Here is a 17,283-nt window from a genome sequence, read left to right as displayed (position 1 = left end):
AGTAGTTTTTTTTTTATCGGTGCTTTCAACAAAACAAAAACACAATCATATTATTTTATTTCTCATTTATCTTTTTTTTTTCTATAATAATTTCTACAAAACACAATATTCATAATGCTAAATAGGCTACCTTCAATTTTGTCGTTGTAAAACACAATAGTAAAACACTGTTCACACTGTGCCGTGGGTCTGCATTTTTCTTCATTTGTTTGTAACAATTCTGTGGGTCTCACGCTTAAAACGTGTGAACAGTGTCTAATGCTGCAAAATGCGTTACCCAAAGGCATCCTTACAATGTCTCAATTTTTTTTGTTTGGTTGAGAATAATACAAAAATATATATTTTTTATTTATAAAAAAGAAAAAAAGAAAAAGAAAAAGAAAAACCAAAACCAAAGGCTAATCACTCGTTAAAATAATCAAATAAAGCAAAATGAAAATGTCCCGCCACTCCCACACCGCGCTTACATTTTATTTAAAGTGCTCTCTCTCTCTCTCTCTAAAAAACTTGCAGCAAACAAAGCAAACACAATAAGCCCTAACAAAGATTTTCCACATTCCAAAGGTAATCAACTTCAATCCCCTCAATTCTAGGGTTTCTACTTCATTTCACATCACACACACACACACACACACACACACACACACACACATATTTGTATAGGGTTTCAATACGCCGTGTTTGGATTCAGAGCCCCAATTGATTCCGTATTTTTTTGAATTTGTATATCTCTGTGTACAGTCGTTATTGTGGGTACCTTGGTTTTAATGGAGAATAAGTAGAAAATGAAAAATGTATAGGGATGTTTTCTATAATACCCATTTTGTTTAGTTAGAAGAAGAGTGATGTGAACTATGCTAAGTGGGATATATACATAGTTTGGATGTGAAATGAGAAATGTGGTTATGAGTGTATAATTTATATAGCGTTGGGTTCAAGTTACACTCGGATAACTCTTATGAATACTAAATATTCAAATGGTCAGAAATTATATTTAAGTTTCAAGTGTTTTTTTTTTTGGGTACTCAATACTTTTTATTGCTGGAGCTTTCCTTAACGAGCTGAAAACGGTTTGGATTGGATATATGTAACATTCGATTTGTACAAAATATGGCATGCCTTTTAAGAACAAAGAAAACGTGTAATCCAACGGGTTTATATATACATTGGAGATGGGCTTGACCTATGATCATGAATTTTTCTGATTGTCGGATGGAAAAGATGAAGAATTTAAGGGTAAAATTTGTGAGGGCTGGGTTGTTTAAAACTCTTACGAACTAGTGTTCTTTGGGTTTACTGAACTTGATCCAGATTGTCTTGTTATTGATAAGAGGGCTTGGTGCATTTGCAAATCTTACATAAATTGAATGAAGAATTGTTGGAGTAAAACTAGTTAGAGACGCCATATTGCGACCATATCATTGATATGATGCAAAAATCTTATCATCTTCCTGTGGTCTTTGTTTTCTGATAAGAATAGATAATCAGTTATTTGGTTCTTCCAAGGGCTGAAATTAAAATCCACAAGTTAAATGCACATATGATATATTGGACTAAAGAGTTCTTGGTAATCAGTAATTCGATTTCCAACTTTCTCTTAGATCTTCTGATTAATTTGCCTGTATTTTTTTCAAAGTGCTTTATTTTCATAATTGTGAACATAGAGTAGTTGTTTCCATTTTCAATAAAATTCTATTACTTATCCAAGAAAAAAAAAATCTCACTCTTGCCTCATTCATTGGATTTGTGAAAACCACATGTCTGCATGAGTCATGAATTTGTGAATCACTGATGATAATGTTGCAAGTCATAATTATCTAATGCACATCACTACTTTTCCTTAGAAGTTATTTCTACTTGCTCTTTCTTTTTTCTTTTTAGAACATGTTTCTTTGACTTTTATAAAATTAAAAAAAGAAAAAAACATGTTTCTTTGAATTGATATTTATGAGGATGTCCTCTCCAGTTTTTCATTTGTGGATGCGAGTGGGAGTGGTTGAATATGTTCACCATTTGATGAGGAGCAGAAATGAATTCACAGAGGTAATCACTCTTGTTTTGGTTTTATGTAATTTTTTTAATATTCCAGTATCATTATGTCTACTTTGGTTAGCTCAATTAGTTTGTTACCTTGGGTTTTTTCAATTTCGACTTTAGTTTTGTATCTTCTCATAATTTCTTGCAGACTGGAATTCCTTTATTTTGTAGTACATTGAAATTTGTTATTGAGGAGGTTTTATATGGCAGGCTTTTGTATAAATATGTGGATTTTGAGAATGGGGAACTGTTAACTTGGTAGGCGAATATGCTTATCAATGACTATGGAAATGCACTTGAGGCAAGAGTTATAATTGTTCTCTTCTTTTTTGGGCACCAATTTCCTTTCCTTTTTCCTAGCTTGTGTAGTTAATTTTTTGTTATTTATATGCAGCCGGAGCAATTCAGGTCAAGGGCTCAAATGTGATGATAACCTTCCTAAAGTTAATTTGTCACAACATGCTAATGCACATGATAATTTCTTAAGCCAAAATAAGTTTTTGAGTTCAAATTTCCTTTTTTCATTGTCCTCACAAAAACCTGGTGCTGAAGGAGCAATGTGGGCACGGTATGTTACCATTAAACACACTGTTTTATTTTTATTTTGTAGAGCACTCTATAATCTCTCTTCCATAGAAAATGAATTTTTATCAATTGATTATATATTGATGTAATGCATATTTTTCTGATGGGAATCAGGGCTGTGCAGTTGTTAGAGATGCTCATTTGGCATTCAGTGATTGCAATTTAGAAAAAATGCGAATACCTTTTACCTAATAACAATAAATTTATGGTGTTGGCTCATTTTCTTTTGATCCCTTATTTTTTGCATGGACATGCTTTTTAATGGTTTGCAATTGACATTATAAGTTAAAAGGCCTTATATGAAATTCCCAAGTTCTTATTCCTTAGAATGTACAACTCATTTGCTACTGTAAGACAATACTCCATCAACGCAAGTACTTGTATAAAAAAACTCCATCAACACAAAGAGATCACCATTTTTTTTTTTGGAAAAATTTCCTTTACTATATATAAGGCTGTTTAATTTTTTTTTCTATAACTAAAAGGTGTCAAAGTTGACTTATTCAGACTTTGTTAAGCTTTTAATATTTGTTTTAATAAAATCTTTATTTTTTCAGGGCAATGGAATTCCAAAGTCAAAATATTGCAAGGTTACAGAGCCAGAGTGCACAAGTGGAAAAGGTAAAGTTGTTAGGCAGGATCTATGTTCATTCTCAGCTGTCCTAATTTTCTAATTAAATCGATTTATAGCAGTGAATATGATTTTTAATGTTTCATTTGAACTGTGTTAGCTAGTAGTACTTTTTCTAATTCATTTTGTAGTTGAAGCTGCTTGCCCTGTGCTCTTATTTTTATATATATATATATATATATTTATAACAAATCTTATGTTTATGATCTTGTTATTATGCTTGGTGTTGACAAACTCTGGTTCTTGTATCAGTTTATGGTTAAGTCAATCAAAAGTAAATGTTCTTAACTTGTTTATCCATTTGTGGACATTCAATGGCCATATTTGTTCATAACTTCTAATCTGGTAATAACTTTTCAATGGAAAACTTTTGGCAGGCTTGGCATACTCTTTCCAATCTTCAGATTTCTTGCAGGAAGTACACAAAACCTGGAAAAACTGTACAGGTTAAGGATCTTCATAATAATGTATCTCACAGTGTTGGAGGAAGAACTATTTCCCAAAGCGCATATAACCTTGAAAGAAGCTCGGAAGGTATACAAACACATAAAAATTTCAGCGAAACCAACAGCAAGATTAGTCAACCTGGAAGGTCCATGGGCAATCATTTTTCATCAAGTAATGTTAGAGCCATGGAAGCTGAAAATAGTCAGATAAGAGCATCAATAGTCAACAATTCTCATTCTCAGAATTTGGATAGATCATTCAACAATAATACTGTTCATAATGACCAAGTAAAAGAGTCTGCAGGAATTTTTGCCGGTAACCTTGATGATGATGACATACTTGAGGTAATTCATATCACTATTATTTATGAATTACAATGAAACTTGGATAACCTGAATTAGCTCTAATCAATTTAACCTGGTTAGGAGTAATTCATGTTGGAACTCTATGTTTTTAATTGTTTTGATATCATCAAGTTGGCAAAATTTTACCAATAAAATTGTAATAGTTTCAAGTGCATCAAATAGTGCTTATCAAGCAGCTAAATTTGAGTTTGTTTGTAATATGGTATCTGTTGGATTACATTTTCAAATGCTGTTTTGCTTATGAACATATGCAAATGAAGATTTCATAGGTTTTTTTCTGGTGAATTCAGGTTGCTGGTTAAAATTTATTTCATGTACTTCTGGATTAAGTGTTGAAGTAGTCCTCATATTTTTTTGTATCTAAAGTCGTATGTTGTTTTGGCTTTATTGATGTCAATGTTGATTTCTGTGCATTCACCTGTCTCATTTACTGCCTTTGGGTTCAGAATATTGATGTGGACCATATAGTTGAACGATACCAATCAACTTGCACACCACAACCATCAATTTCTAAGCTGCCACCCATTACTCCAACTATAGATAAAGATAATTTTTCTAGGCAAGATGAAAGTAGTTTGCCACTGGAACTGTGCTCAAACTGCAGTCATGGTCTTAAGGTAGGTGTAACATATTTTTCTGTTCAATTGTGACTCCATTTTAGTATACTGTCAGCTTCACATGCCTGATTTTTGGTCGTAATGCAGCTAGGACTGTGCCCCGAAGCTACGATTCATTTGCAGGAAATGAAGGACATGCTAATCATTATATCAAATGAACTGCTTGATAATGTTAATGAACTCACCTCAGAGCACATTGAGAAGCTTCGCCAAGATAGGTTTGCTTCCCACCTGATCTGTAATTATTGTTCAATATTCTATTTGCTACATATATTGGATCTGTTCAGAGGAAATGGCAAAGTGAAATAATGAATATACAAAGAAATAATAGAATATGATGAATAGGTGAATTCATGCAGAATGGTTTATATTGCCTTTTGTTGTCTCATAGTAGCACTCTTTCATGTTTTTGCAATACACTTATCATCATTGTCTAAGAGGTATGAGCCAATTAATGTTTGTTTGTTGTTAGGTCACAGCTAAATAAGCAAATTCAACAGCTTGATGGGTATCTTCGTGTCAATTCAGTTGACGAGGAAAGACAAAGGTCACATTATTCTACATCCACAACAGCCATCAGGTCATTTCAATATGAAACACCTCAAGCAGCTGCTTTCAAGACACCAATGAGATTTGAAGCCCAGGTAAACCTGAATAATGAGCTGGGAGGGAATGAAAGGTGGAATTCATTCTCCTCTGTAGATAGATTTGATGTTTCATCAGGCCCTTTGGAGAGGGAACCGTATGTTCCTAAGTATGTTGAAGTTAATTATATTGAAGGTTCTAATGACAAAAAGTGGAGTAGTCAGAACTTCCCATGGACAAAGAAGCTGGAGGTGCTTATCTGAATTATTGTCAAGTTTCTTATTTGCATGGATGTCATCCTGATGGTTATTTACATACTTCCACTCTCAGGCCAATAACAAGAAAGTGTTTGGGAACCACTCTTTTCGCCCCAACCAAAGAGAAGTTATTAATGCTACGATGAGTGGTTGTGATGTTTTCGTTCTAATGCCAACTGGAGGGGGAAAGAGTTTGACATATCAGGTAAAAAAAGCTTGCAAGGATCTTATGGATCATGGTTCTTCAATTTCTGGGTAATAAGATACTGTTTACTATTTTAATTCTCAGTACATCTTAATGATTGTGCCACCTTACTGATCCCTTTTTTAAAAGTGATTTCAGTCATCTGTTGTTTCTAATTTTCTGATCTATGCTCAGTACATCATTGATAATTCTGGCCTGTTTTTCTTGTTATTTTTCTTATATGCTTGATTTTAGTGGTATTCTTGATCAAGCGACTTGTATAGTGTAGGGTTCCCTTGTTAATATTGGGAAATTTAACTTTTTGCGGTTTGCATTATGGGAGTTTACACTTTGGAATTTTTTTGTTTGTTTTTTTTCCTTGCAGCTCCCTGCTCTTATCTGTCCAGGTATAACATTGGTAATTTCTCCCCTTGTGTCACTTATTCAAGATCAGATAATGCATCTATTGCAGGTAATATTTGCTTTATCACTGACATCTGCAGCCTTCCATACCATCTGGACTATTTATGTGCTGCTTATTGAACGATATACATTTTTTTTTCTCTTTGAGTTGCACTTAGGCGAACATACCTGCTGCTTACTTAAGTGCCAATATGGAATGGACAGAACAGCAGGAGATCCTTAGAGAGCTATGCTCTGATTACTGTAAATACAAGCTGTTATATGTGACACCGGAGAAAGTTGCCAGGTGAGTGTTTTTTTGAATCTTCATGATTACTGTTTTACAAAAAACCATGCACTGATATGTCCTATTACTTTAGCTACATTTCTTGACTATTGCTTGATGTCAAAGAAGAAACACTAGAAATCGACAAGTGTGCTATATATAACAAATATAGGACAAATTGATACTTCTAGTAGTCCAAGATGAACTAGCCATCTTTTCCCCAATTGTTGATGTAGCTCAACCATTCTTGAGCTTTCTTTAATCTCCAAAGATTTAAACTAAAGCTAAAGCCATGACCTAGTTTTTTCTTCAACCACTTTTGCACAACCAATAGAACAATGACTAACAAACCCAATTAAAGCAATGCTGAAGTCCATTCTTCAAGGTGCTGTATGATTGGATGTTGGTGATTGGCAGTGTCCCTTCGTCCTCTTCTTTTCTTGATTATATGGATTTTAGATCCTAATTCTTTAATGGATTCTTCAATACACTTCCTACTTCCTAGGTGCTTGTTCCTCCACTTCCTTTAAAGTGCTTGTTCCTCCACTTCCAATTAAAGGAAGTGGAGAAATTGAAGGGAAAAACAAAGGATCTTATATGAATTTAAAATTAGACTAAGTGGTCTGTGATAATGGTTTGCTGTGTCATTCAGTGTGTACACAATTGTGGTTGCAAGTTGACCACAATGGTAATGTTAGTGGATGGTAGACTAGGGCATGTCAGTGATGTAGCTTAATGGATTGTAATGGTGGTTTTGTTTGTGGGTTATTGTGTGCTACACATGCCGGAAACTTTTAAGATAGACCTGCAAGTAGAATATCTGATTATCTGTCTTTAAAGTTGGTAATGAGTTGGACATATTAAACACTTAAATGTGATCTGATGGTCTAATTTGCTTTTAAACATCAACTAAGCCACTTAAATAATGGTTCTTTGAGTCAACCTTGGGTTATATGTGATTTGTTTGTCTTCCTTTTATAAATAATGAATAAAGAATATTTTATTTAAAATTATGAATTGAGAATGATTTACAAAGTAGCACAAATATTATATGCATGGTACTCTATATATGCGTGCGTGGATGTGCACATGGTATTTGTATATAAATAAATATGTATTTTTGTACTCTTTTGTCTCCCTTGTCTTGTGATCTATTGTGTCATGTCATGTTTGAGTTTGTGCTGTCATGTTTCGTGTCTTCACAGATTAGAGTTGATTGTACAAACTGGATATTTAGAAGGGACATTGTAAAGACCAAAGTATGGAGTTGAAAAGTGCAGTCAAACTTTTGTTTCTTTTCTTTTCATTATATTGTTAATTTTGGAAACCAATCTTCTTGAATGCAGAAGTGATGTTCTTTTGAGGCACCTGGAGAGTTTACATGCTCGGGAATTGCTTGCCAGGGTTGTTATCGATGAAGCTCATTGTGTGAGCCAATGGGGGCATGATTTTAGACCAGATTATCAGGTTGTGGCTTTTAAAACCTTTTTAACTTCATGCTATAGGTGATAGAGCTGCTGCTTAGTGCTAAGCTGTTTTGCAAAATGTCCAGGGTCTTGGTATCTTGAAACAGAAGTTCCAAAATACTCCTGTGTTAGCTTTAACAGCTACTGCAACCGCCAGTGTAAAAGAAGATGTTGTGCAGGCTCTAGGCCTTGTCAACTGCATTGTTTTCCGGCAAAGTTTTAATCGCCCAAATTTATGGTTAGTGTTGAATAAATGTTCACACCATAGCAAAGAAAAGAAAATAAAAAGAAAAATAATTTAGACGTTCCCACTGAAAATAGAATTCATCACTCACCATGAACGTTGCAGGTATTCTGTTATCCCCAAGACTAAGAAGTGTGTGGAAGACATTGACAAATTCATCAAAGAAAACCACTTTGATGAATGTGGAATAATTTATTGTCTTTCAAGAATGGACTGTGAAAAAGTAGCTGAAAAGTTACAGGTCAGTATATCTTATCATTACTTTCCTTTGCGGGGTGTGTGTTTTAGTACTTTTAAGAAGGGCGTGATACCATGAATGATTTATTAACGTATTAATACTCTTGTTTTCCTTTATTTGATTCACTTTATTGCAGGTCTGAATATTGCTTGTTTAGTCTATTTTACCTTTGAAATTTTGCAAATTTATTGCCTTGCTTGGAATCTGTTTGGTATTGAATTTTTGATATTATGGTCATACTAGATTGATCTTGATTGCTTGCTAGTGTTTAATGAAATTGATTGTCCTGTATACATTCTTACGTTATGGTCATCTGTGTGGGACTGTGTAAGTGCAACATGACACCCATGTTTGAAAATTTGGCTATAGCAGTGCTTGCTTCTGATGAAGGGACTTTTATATTATTTTTGACTAATAAGTTTTTCCAGTATTGGAAATTATAATCATAGTTGTTAAATCATTGAAACAATCTTTTGAGTTCATCAAATGTGCTTGCTGTATTTAACATGTTTACATGACGTTTGTCCATCTAATTTGTGCTATTTGTGTATGTTGTACATTCTTGAGCAATTGGTTTGTGTGTGAAAGGTAAAAAAAAGGGAGGATCTAAATGTGGAGTACTTAAATAGTGATAAGATAAAAGGCGTTTGTTAAGAAACAAGTATGATATTGAAAATTAGAAAGAGCATGCAAATAATGTAATAAATGACAATTGGTCAACTGTAATGTGGATGATTCTTTGGCATTGAAATGGCAAACCCCTGAAAACCATCAAATTGATTATTATGCTACAGGGAATTTGTGTGGAAGGCTAAGGGGTGAGCCAAAGATAAAATAAAAAATCAATATATGTATTTTTTAATTTTGTGATTCATGTTTGCTTAAGTCTATCATTTCTTCAGGAATGTGGACATAAAGCGGCATTCTACCATGGTAGCATGGATCCTGCTCAACGTGCCTTTACCCAAAAGCAATGGAGCAAAGATGAAATCAATATAATTTGTGCTACAGTGGCATTTGGAATGGGTATCATTGACTTTCACTGCTTGCTGCCTTTTGATTAATTACAAAGAACAATGTAATAATAGTAATGTGTGCATTTCAGGTATCAACAAACCAGATGTCCGCTTTGTAATTCATCATTCTCTCCCAAAATCTATTGAAGGTTACCACCAGGTAATTAATAACAAGTATACCACTACTTGGACAGTGATACTTATGTCAGTAGTTTAGAATTGAACACAACAGTGGATGACTTTTTAATTTCAGCTTAATGATTCTTTTAGCTCATTGTATCACTATTATGTCTCAGGAGTGCGGCCGAGCTGGTAGAGATGGTCAGCGGTCATCTTGTGTGTTGTATTACAGTTATAGTGACTATGTAAGTCACTCTAATGAAACTCATAATTCTTGTTGAGATTTGTTAATTCTATATTTGAACAATGATTTTGTATTTAAACATTTTGTCTTTATTGGTTCTTTTTCCCCACTCGTCTTTTTTTGCAGATAAGACTCAAGCATATGATTAGCCAAGGAGTAGCAGAGCAAACTCCATTGACATCTGGATATAATCGTGTCAACATTGCTAATTCAGGGAGGATATTGGAAACAAATACCGAAAATATTTTGCGCATGGTACTTGATATAAGCTTTGCATTGCAGTTTTTTTTTTGTCTGTTACTAATACCCTATTGATTCGAATGAAAATGTTCTTAATTAATGTCAAATTGTTTCAGGTCAGTTATTGTGAAAATGATGTTGATTGTCGACGTCTTCTACAGCTCATTCATTTTGGAGAGAAGTTCGATTCTGCAAACTGTAAAAAAACCTGTGACAATTGTTTGAAGAATAAAAGTCTTATTGAGAAGGATGTCACAGGCATTGCAAAGCAATTGGTTTGAAAGCATTTTCATCTTTTAGTTACACCTTTTTATGGATACTGTATGTCATTTTAATTCACTTATCATTTCATTAATCACTTTTTTATTTGTCTTGCTAGGTTGAACTGGTGAAGTTAATGGGGCAGCAGTTTTCATCATCTCATATTTTAGAAGTCTATAGGGGCTCCTTAAGCCAATTTGTACGTTCTTTTAAAACTTGTGCTTTGTTTTCTATGTTCATGTCACTTTCTGTGCTTTAATTCTCTCCGGCTTATTTCAACTAGGTCAAGAAGCACAGACATGAGACTTTAAGCCTGCATGGAGCTGGGAAACATCTAGACAAGGGTGAAGCTTCCCGTATATTGCGTCATCTTGTTACTGAGGATTTCCTTGTGGAAGATGTCAAGAAAAGTGATGTTTATGGATCTGTATCATCAATATTGAAGGTAACTGTAATTTCTTTATACTTTCATTCTGTATTTTGTATATGAGATGACTTCGATTGAAAGGGGTTAGAAATTGCTCCTTGATTTTGCCCACTAAGGTTAGTTTATGCATATAAAATTTCTTCATTTGTTTTAATTTCTTGTATGAATGTTTAGTGTTATTTTAAATTTTGTTCAGGTGAATGAGTCCAAAGCTAAAAATCTCTTCCTCGGGCAGACAATCATATTAAGGTCCTTTTTAGCCCTGTTGTGTCATGCTTAGTTGTAAATCTGACATATGCCAAGTCTAGCAAGTCTTTTTGCGTGTGAATATGGTATTGATATGATATGTAAAATTTTGTCAGTCAGATGCTTGCCAACATGACATGTTAATGTCTGATTTGAGTTGCATACTTGCACCCATGTCCATTACCTTTTGTTTCTGAAATCTGTGGACTGTGTTATATCCTTTCATAATTATTTTACTAAAATTTCCTTTTTTGATTATATGTAATTAATTAGGGTGTTAATTACTCAAAAAGCATTTTATGTTGGTAATACTGTTGCTAGTTTCTCATGTCATGGATTTTAAAAAATAATTTTTTTTTGATAAGATGTCATGGATAATGAAGTTAATTGTTTATGGCTTGTCCATAGAAAATTCATATATGCTGCAAGTCACCAATGCTGTTGAATTAACATATTATCTGTTTCACATGTGGTCTGGTTGCTGTGTCTCCTTGATGGTATATTCGAGACTCTGAATGCTTAAGAACTTGCTTCTGTGTCCATCTTTATTGCTTGTCTCAATTGTCTCTTCATGATAAAGGCACTTTAGTGTTTGACCTGGCCTAGTTGTTTTTGGTTTATGATAGATTTGTAATCAAGTAGCATGCACAAATGAATTAGTCAAATTGCGATTGGGGCTCCTCATAATCACTTATAAACCCAAGATATATCTAGTAAACACCTGATGCGGGACTCAGCACACACCCGCACAACACACTGAAACAATCTAATCCAATCAAATCCGCACAATCTGGGGTGTGAGGGTATCACATGCCCAAACAACTGATTGAAATCTATATTGATGCCTCTTCATTTATTTTTACTAAAATTTTTTGCTACTAGGCTGTGCAATTTTGGACTCTATCTCTATGTTGGGAATGTGTTGTATGTTTCACAGCATACTTCTGTATGTGAAAGAAAATGGGGTACTGACCTTAATTCTGAAAAGGGGCCATGGCTTTTTTTACACTGAAAGGCACTAGTAGTGAAGGTGTGGTTTTTACTATGAAATGAAGTTCTTTATTATGCCTTCATCACTGTAATTTAGATCTTTATTGTTATTCTATTTTTCGTTTCTCGTCAAATATTTTTACTCTATCCTACACAGTACACGGTTTAATAAATTATGGCCTTGTTGGTATAATTTAACCTTTAAAAGTTTGATTTCCAGGTTATCATATTAGTTTTTCAAATAAAGTTCTTGCTTGGATCCTCTCCTGGATGTTTTGTAATCACCGAGACATGGCGTAGATGAATTGTCTATGTATTCTGTCGTTTTCTTATTTTTGGGCCTTCTGAAAGGCCGAATTCCTGTAGGCTTTCTGTTGGGTTCCAGGAAATAGGGCTACAGCTGCTCTGTTCCTGGATCAGCTGTGTCTACATTTCAAGGTCATTCACTCTTTTTACTGTGAATCTTGCTTGTTGTTTGGAGTACTATTGTGAGTTTAGCAGATTGTTTCATGTGTCTTGGTGAAGACTTAAGCTTGTTATTGAAAGATTAGACTAATAAAAGCTACATTTAAGGACAAAAAAATGCATCTAACACTTACTAGATCAGTGAAAGCTTGTTTTGATCAGAATGTTTTTGGTTGTGTTTATCTATGACCTGTCATCCTCTTTATTTCTTAAGCAAATTTCAAGCAAAGTTTTGTTTAACCGACATGCATTGCTACAATCTCATGCACCGATTCCTTGTATACTTTGTAGATTCCATTCCTCTGCAAAAGCTGTTAAACTGAGCAAATCTGGAGTGACTCCAGCAAAAGGCTCATTGACATCTGGGAAGCCAAGTCCTCCTTGGATTGACACTCCTGCTGAGCCTCAACCTGAAGTAGACTTGGTATTTTTGATGGATATTATACATGCATTTATGTACACACACACACACACACACACACACACATATATATGCATATTTTTAATCATCCTTTGCAATCTTCTGCTTTATGAAATTTATGACTTTCATTAAATGCTAAATCAACCCTTTGTTTTGTTTTATTTTATTTTTCTATCGACGTGTTCTACATCAGAATCTCTCAGCCAAACTGTATTCAGCTCTGCGAATGCTCCGAACTATTCTTGTCAAAGAAGCTGGGGAGGGGGTCATGGCATACCACATATTTGGGTTTGTTCTTAGCCATTTCCTATCCTTCAACAATGTTTTCCATTTATGACTATTTTTGTTTATGAGAATAAAAGATTGTACCCAGTGCACAAAACTTCCACCTTTGCGGGGCATAAGAGAAGTCATGGAAGCAAAATAAATTCATTTGATTTTTTACAATTTTTTCAGGATGCAATATTCGTCATTATACAAACTTACAGAATTTTCATTGATTTTTTTCATTTCTTTCAGGATGCAATATTTGTCTTTATACACATTTATATATTGCTGTTCGTTATCTCTATCCCATTTTATTTTAACATATGTCCTAATAAGTTGCTTTTACCCCCCTTCTCGACTTAGTAATGCTACGCTGCAGCACATCAGCAAAAGAATTCCCAGAACAAAGGAAGAACTTCTTGAGATCAATGGCATTGGCAAGTAAGTTGTGAGGTTGGTTAAGGCCTGGTTACTCCAGAGTCAATTTTATTAACTTTCTGGCTTTAATTCAGGGCTAAGGTAAGCAAGTACGGAGATCGGATACTTGAAACCATTGAGTCTACCATTCACGAATACTACAAGACAGAGAAAAACAATAGCGGCAGCAATGACAGTACTGATTCAATGAAGAGGAGAAGGAATACAAATAGCAACCAAAATACTAACTTTGAGGATGATGACTTTTCCAGAAGTACTGGTAGATCAAAGAAAAGAGCAGTAACGGGGCAGAAGAAAACTGCTGAGACTTCTAATGGTATGAAGCCAGATTCTTACAACCAATGCATAGATGATGATCTAGATTTCTATGATTATGATTTTGAAATGAATGGTTCAAATACAAAGGCTAGTTCGAACAATGGAAGAGTGCTTCCTTTGTGGTCAGCACCTGGAAATGGGATACAATCTTGATTATTTCAAGAGCATGTATAGTAGAAAGCAATTTCTTGTTGCATTTAATTTAATACTATGGGGAAGAATTTTGTGTGACAACTATGCACTTCTAGGTGTCTGGACCAAAGGCTTTGTACCATTTACGTAGTGGATATTATAGTGTGTACAGTTTTGCAAAACTTGTTAGTAGCCAGTTTCTTATGTATCACACCATGACCAAAGGTAATTTTATAATCGTTGTAGAAAGGCATTAAATGACATTGAGGGCTCGTGAGTTGTGTAATCTGAATGTGATGGTGTCCTGTTTGACTCAATAAGTGTCTGTCTGTTAGTCATTATCGTGTAAGTTATATTAGTGACTGAAAACGTAATGTCTCTCGACAGTTGAGCACCCTGAGTTTGCTTATACACTCTGATTTAATGGCAGAGTTAGGGGCCCAATTGAGATGGAAAATTCAGCATGTTTTTTAGGTATATAGTGGGAAAGGAGGTGGGTTCAAACCACAGACATGAGATCATCTTGTTGAAAGCTTTTGCAACAATTTATAACTTGAAATTCAGCATTTTGCAAAGGGTACTATGACCATTGAAATTTAGCAATTGAGTGCTTTTGCAATATGGTACAGCAAGCAAATGAGATCATCTTGTTGTTTCTTGTAACTTCGAAAGTATTTAAAGTTTGGGAGGTTTCTGTTTAGCACGAGAGATTTCCTTTCAGCCAAAAAAAGAAAGAAAAGTAATCTAAATAAATAGTCTCTTCGAACATACACAAGAAAGAGGTTTGTCTTTATGAGTATACACAAGAGAGAGGTTATGTTGAACACCAAAAACAAGAGAACGGTTATGTTTGTTCGAACAGATATATATTGTTCAAATAGTTACAACTGATCAAATCGACATCTGCTCAAACAGACAAGTAGAGGTCTATACAATTTCTACAAGCTCCCTTACCAAATTACCTACACAACACTCTTTAAGAGAGAGAGAGAGAGAGAGAGAGAGAGAGAGAGAGGTTGTGTTGTAAAATTAGACAAACAACTTAATTCTATGCTCATTATATCATACAATTGTTAATTAGACGAACAACTTGATTCTATGCTCATTATATCATACAATTTGTTGAGAATCCTATTTACGTCAATAGAGCCCAAGGCGAATCACTTCTTGAGGAAAGTGACCAAGTTACGTGCCATGAAATCATATCCTTCAATTGGTTTACCAAAACCTCAGGTTGAGTGACGTCAGAGATACTATAAATTTTAGGGAAATATTAACAAACACCGTGCGGTGCTTGTTAAGATTTCTCATTATAAATCTCACTTAAAAAAAAAAAAGGAAAAAAGTTGTCAAAAAAACTGCAAAAATAAAAATAAAAAGCTGCTGAAAGCTACCAAAAAAACTGTTGTTAACGGGCACCTTACAGTACTCGTTAATACAACCTTAAATTTTATTAAATAAATCTTACAAATTGATCATAAAAAAACTACTATGACGATGTTCATTTATTATTTTGTTGAAATTCAACAATTACCTTCATTGCTACGTTACTTTGTAAACCTTTATATAGCTTTGGCATTTTTTATGACCCAAAAATTTTGACCTCAGCCTGAAGTATGAGTACCACTAGGGTCTTGAATCTCGACAACTCCATAGATGGACTCCTCACCATGAGAAATTCCTTCGTGCCTCAAGCAAATCGATCCAATATTCCTAATGACCAATTGTCAAAAGACTCAAAACCATAGCACCGATAATTCCACCCATATCAATGTCATAAATATAGAATACCTAAACGAGAATGTTAAGGTGATGAAGCAAGAATATTCTTTGAATAAGAGCATGATGAGCTGCTCATATGCATGTTGGAGAATGAAGGAAGGGTGATGATACTAGTTATCCTAGCTCTCTAATACAAGACATCACCGCCTTCTGCATGTTGAATCGGGAAAAGTTCATGAGGGAAAACTACTTGCCACGCAAGGTGCATTAACACATAAATGCCTTAACTTGCTAGATAGTATCCAAATTCCAAAATCATGACTCATCAAATTCATAAGATAATTAGACGAGATTGACCAATAAAATCCAGTATAAAATTCATAGCATATCTCACCCCTGGAGAGATGGAGTGACATAAATTTTGAGAATTAAAGAGAAGGTCACGGCGAAATAAGAATGTGAAACACAATTCAGCAAATAAGTGGATTAAAAAGAACATGGAAAAATATAATGCACTAAAAAAGAGAAGGGAAAAATGCCAAAAAAAAGAAAAAAGAAACCCTTGGAGTTTGGGTCAGTTGCAAGCTGACCCCATGTGCTATTAATTTTATATTTTTGATTCACCAAAGATTTAAGAATTGTCTAAATTGTTCCTCAAAAAAGAAAAAAAAAAGAAAAAGAAAAAAGAAAAATCGGATCGAACCCCATGAAAGCAAATGTGTAATACTAATATTGATGATGAGATGCTCGACACTATAACCTTTGTGTATATGATTGTAGCTATTTTTCCCAAAAAAAAAAAATAAAAATAAAAAAGTAACCCGGTTTATTGCTAAAATTTAAATATCATCCCAAAGAAAAAAAGAAAAAAAAAAGCAACAAAGTGAGAAAAATTAAAGGATGCGATGCAGGATCAATAGCTTCATTTTGTTGCTTAAAATTACCCTAATAAATTTCTCTTCAAACCTTTATTATTATTATTTTTAAATGAGTTTTGACTATTTGACACTTAATGGTCCGTTTGAATTGAGAGGGAGGAAAGTGAAAGTAGAGTAGATAAGAATCGGACCAAAATTAGTCTATTTTAAGCTAACTCTACTCTACTTTCCTTTACTCCCCCTCCCTCCCCCCTCAATCCAAACATTCCCTTAAGTTCAACCGATCAAACTTCATATATGCTAAGGCATTTTTTTCTAAGACTTTAAAGCTACTCTTTTGAGATCTAAAGGACTGGATCTAATATGAAGATGGACAATTCTTAAGACCTTATTTTCAAAATCTTCCATGATATTAGATACACCTTTGTTTATTATATTTGATATGAAACATGAAACAAATTTTCAAATGGAGAAGAACCTAATTCATCTCAACTTTTCAAGTATGCTTAAGCAAGTACTCTGCTTTCTTCCGCATGAAGCTCCTGTGGCATAAGATTTTTGTGTTTAAAAATTTTCCATGGTACCCAGGTGCCTTTTAAGACAGTGAATTCAATTAAAGGAAAAGCATAGTGCAATTCGACATGCTGTCATTTATTTAGAACAAATATACATAACTAATAACTTACATAACTAACAACTTCCACATAGCTGGCCTCAATTTTTGCAAACCAAGCGAAACAGAAACAAAGACAAC

The 17,283-nt window shown here is 34.1% G+C and overlaps 1 protein-coding gene across 1 annotated transcript; it reads left to right on the top strand.

Moving 5' to 3' along the window:
• The first annotated feature begins 484 nt into the window (after window positions 1–484).
• On the top strand, window positions 485–14,246 carry LOC142640092 (ATP-dependent DNA helicase Q-like 4A). The gene is made up of 27 exons (XM_075814187.1): window positions 485–564; window positions 1,967–2,043; window positions 2,248–2,338; window positions 2,432–2,605; window positions 3,180–3,243; window positions 3,631–4,044; window positions 4,512–4,682; window positions 4,770–4,900; window positions 5,155–5,518; window positions 5,598–5,729; window positions 6,094–6,180; window positions 6,290–6,417; window positions 7,743–7,863; window positions 7,949–8,100; window positions 8,212–8,347; window positions 9,247–9,370; window positions 9,450–9,520; window positions 9,657–9,725; window positions 9,851–9,979; window positions 10,081–10,239; window positions 10,344–10,424; window positions 10,509–10,670; window positions 10,849–10,901; window positions 12,645–12,777; window positions 12,968–13,062; window positions 13,405–13,482; window positions 13,554–14,246. Exons 3-27 carry the CDS (start codon window positions 2,316–2,318, stop codon window positions 13,948–13,950), a joined length of 3,648 nt encoding a protein of 1,215 aa, XP_075670302.1. The 5' UTR covers window positions 485–564; window positions 1,967–2,043; window positions 2,248–2,315; the 3' UTR covers window positions 13,951–14,246.
• Window positions 14,247–17,283: the final 3,037 nt, after the last annotated feature.

Source organism: Castanea sativa, chromosome 1 (genome assembly GCF_040712315.1).
Source record: "Castanea sativa cultivar Marrone di Chiusa Pesio chromosome 1, ASM4071231v1".
NCBI classification, from domain to species: Eukaryota; Viridiplantae; Streptophyta; class Magnoliopsida; order Fagales; family Fagaceae; genus Castanea; species Castanea sativa.
The sequence above is the reverse complement of the archived record's forward strand: the minus strand, read 5'-3'. Positions and strand labels throughout refer to the sequence as shown.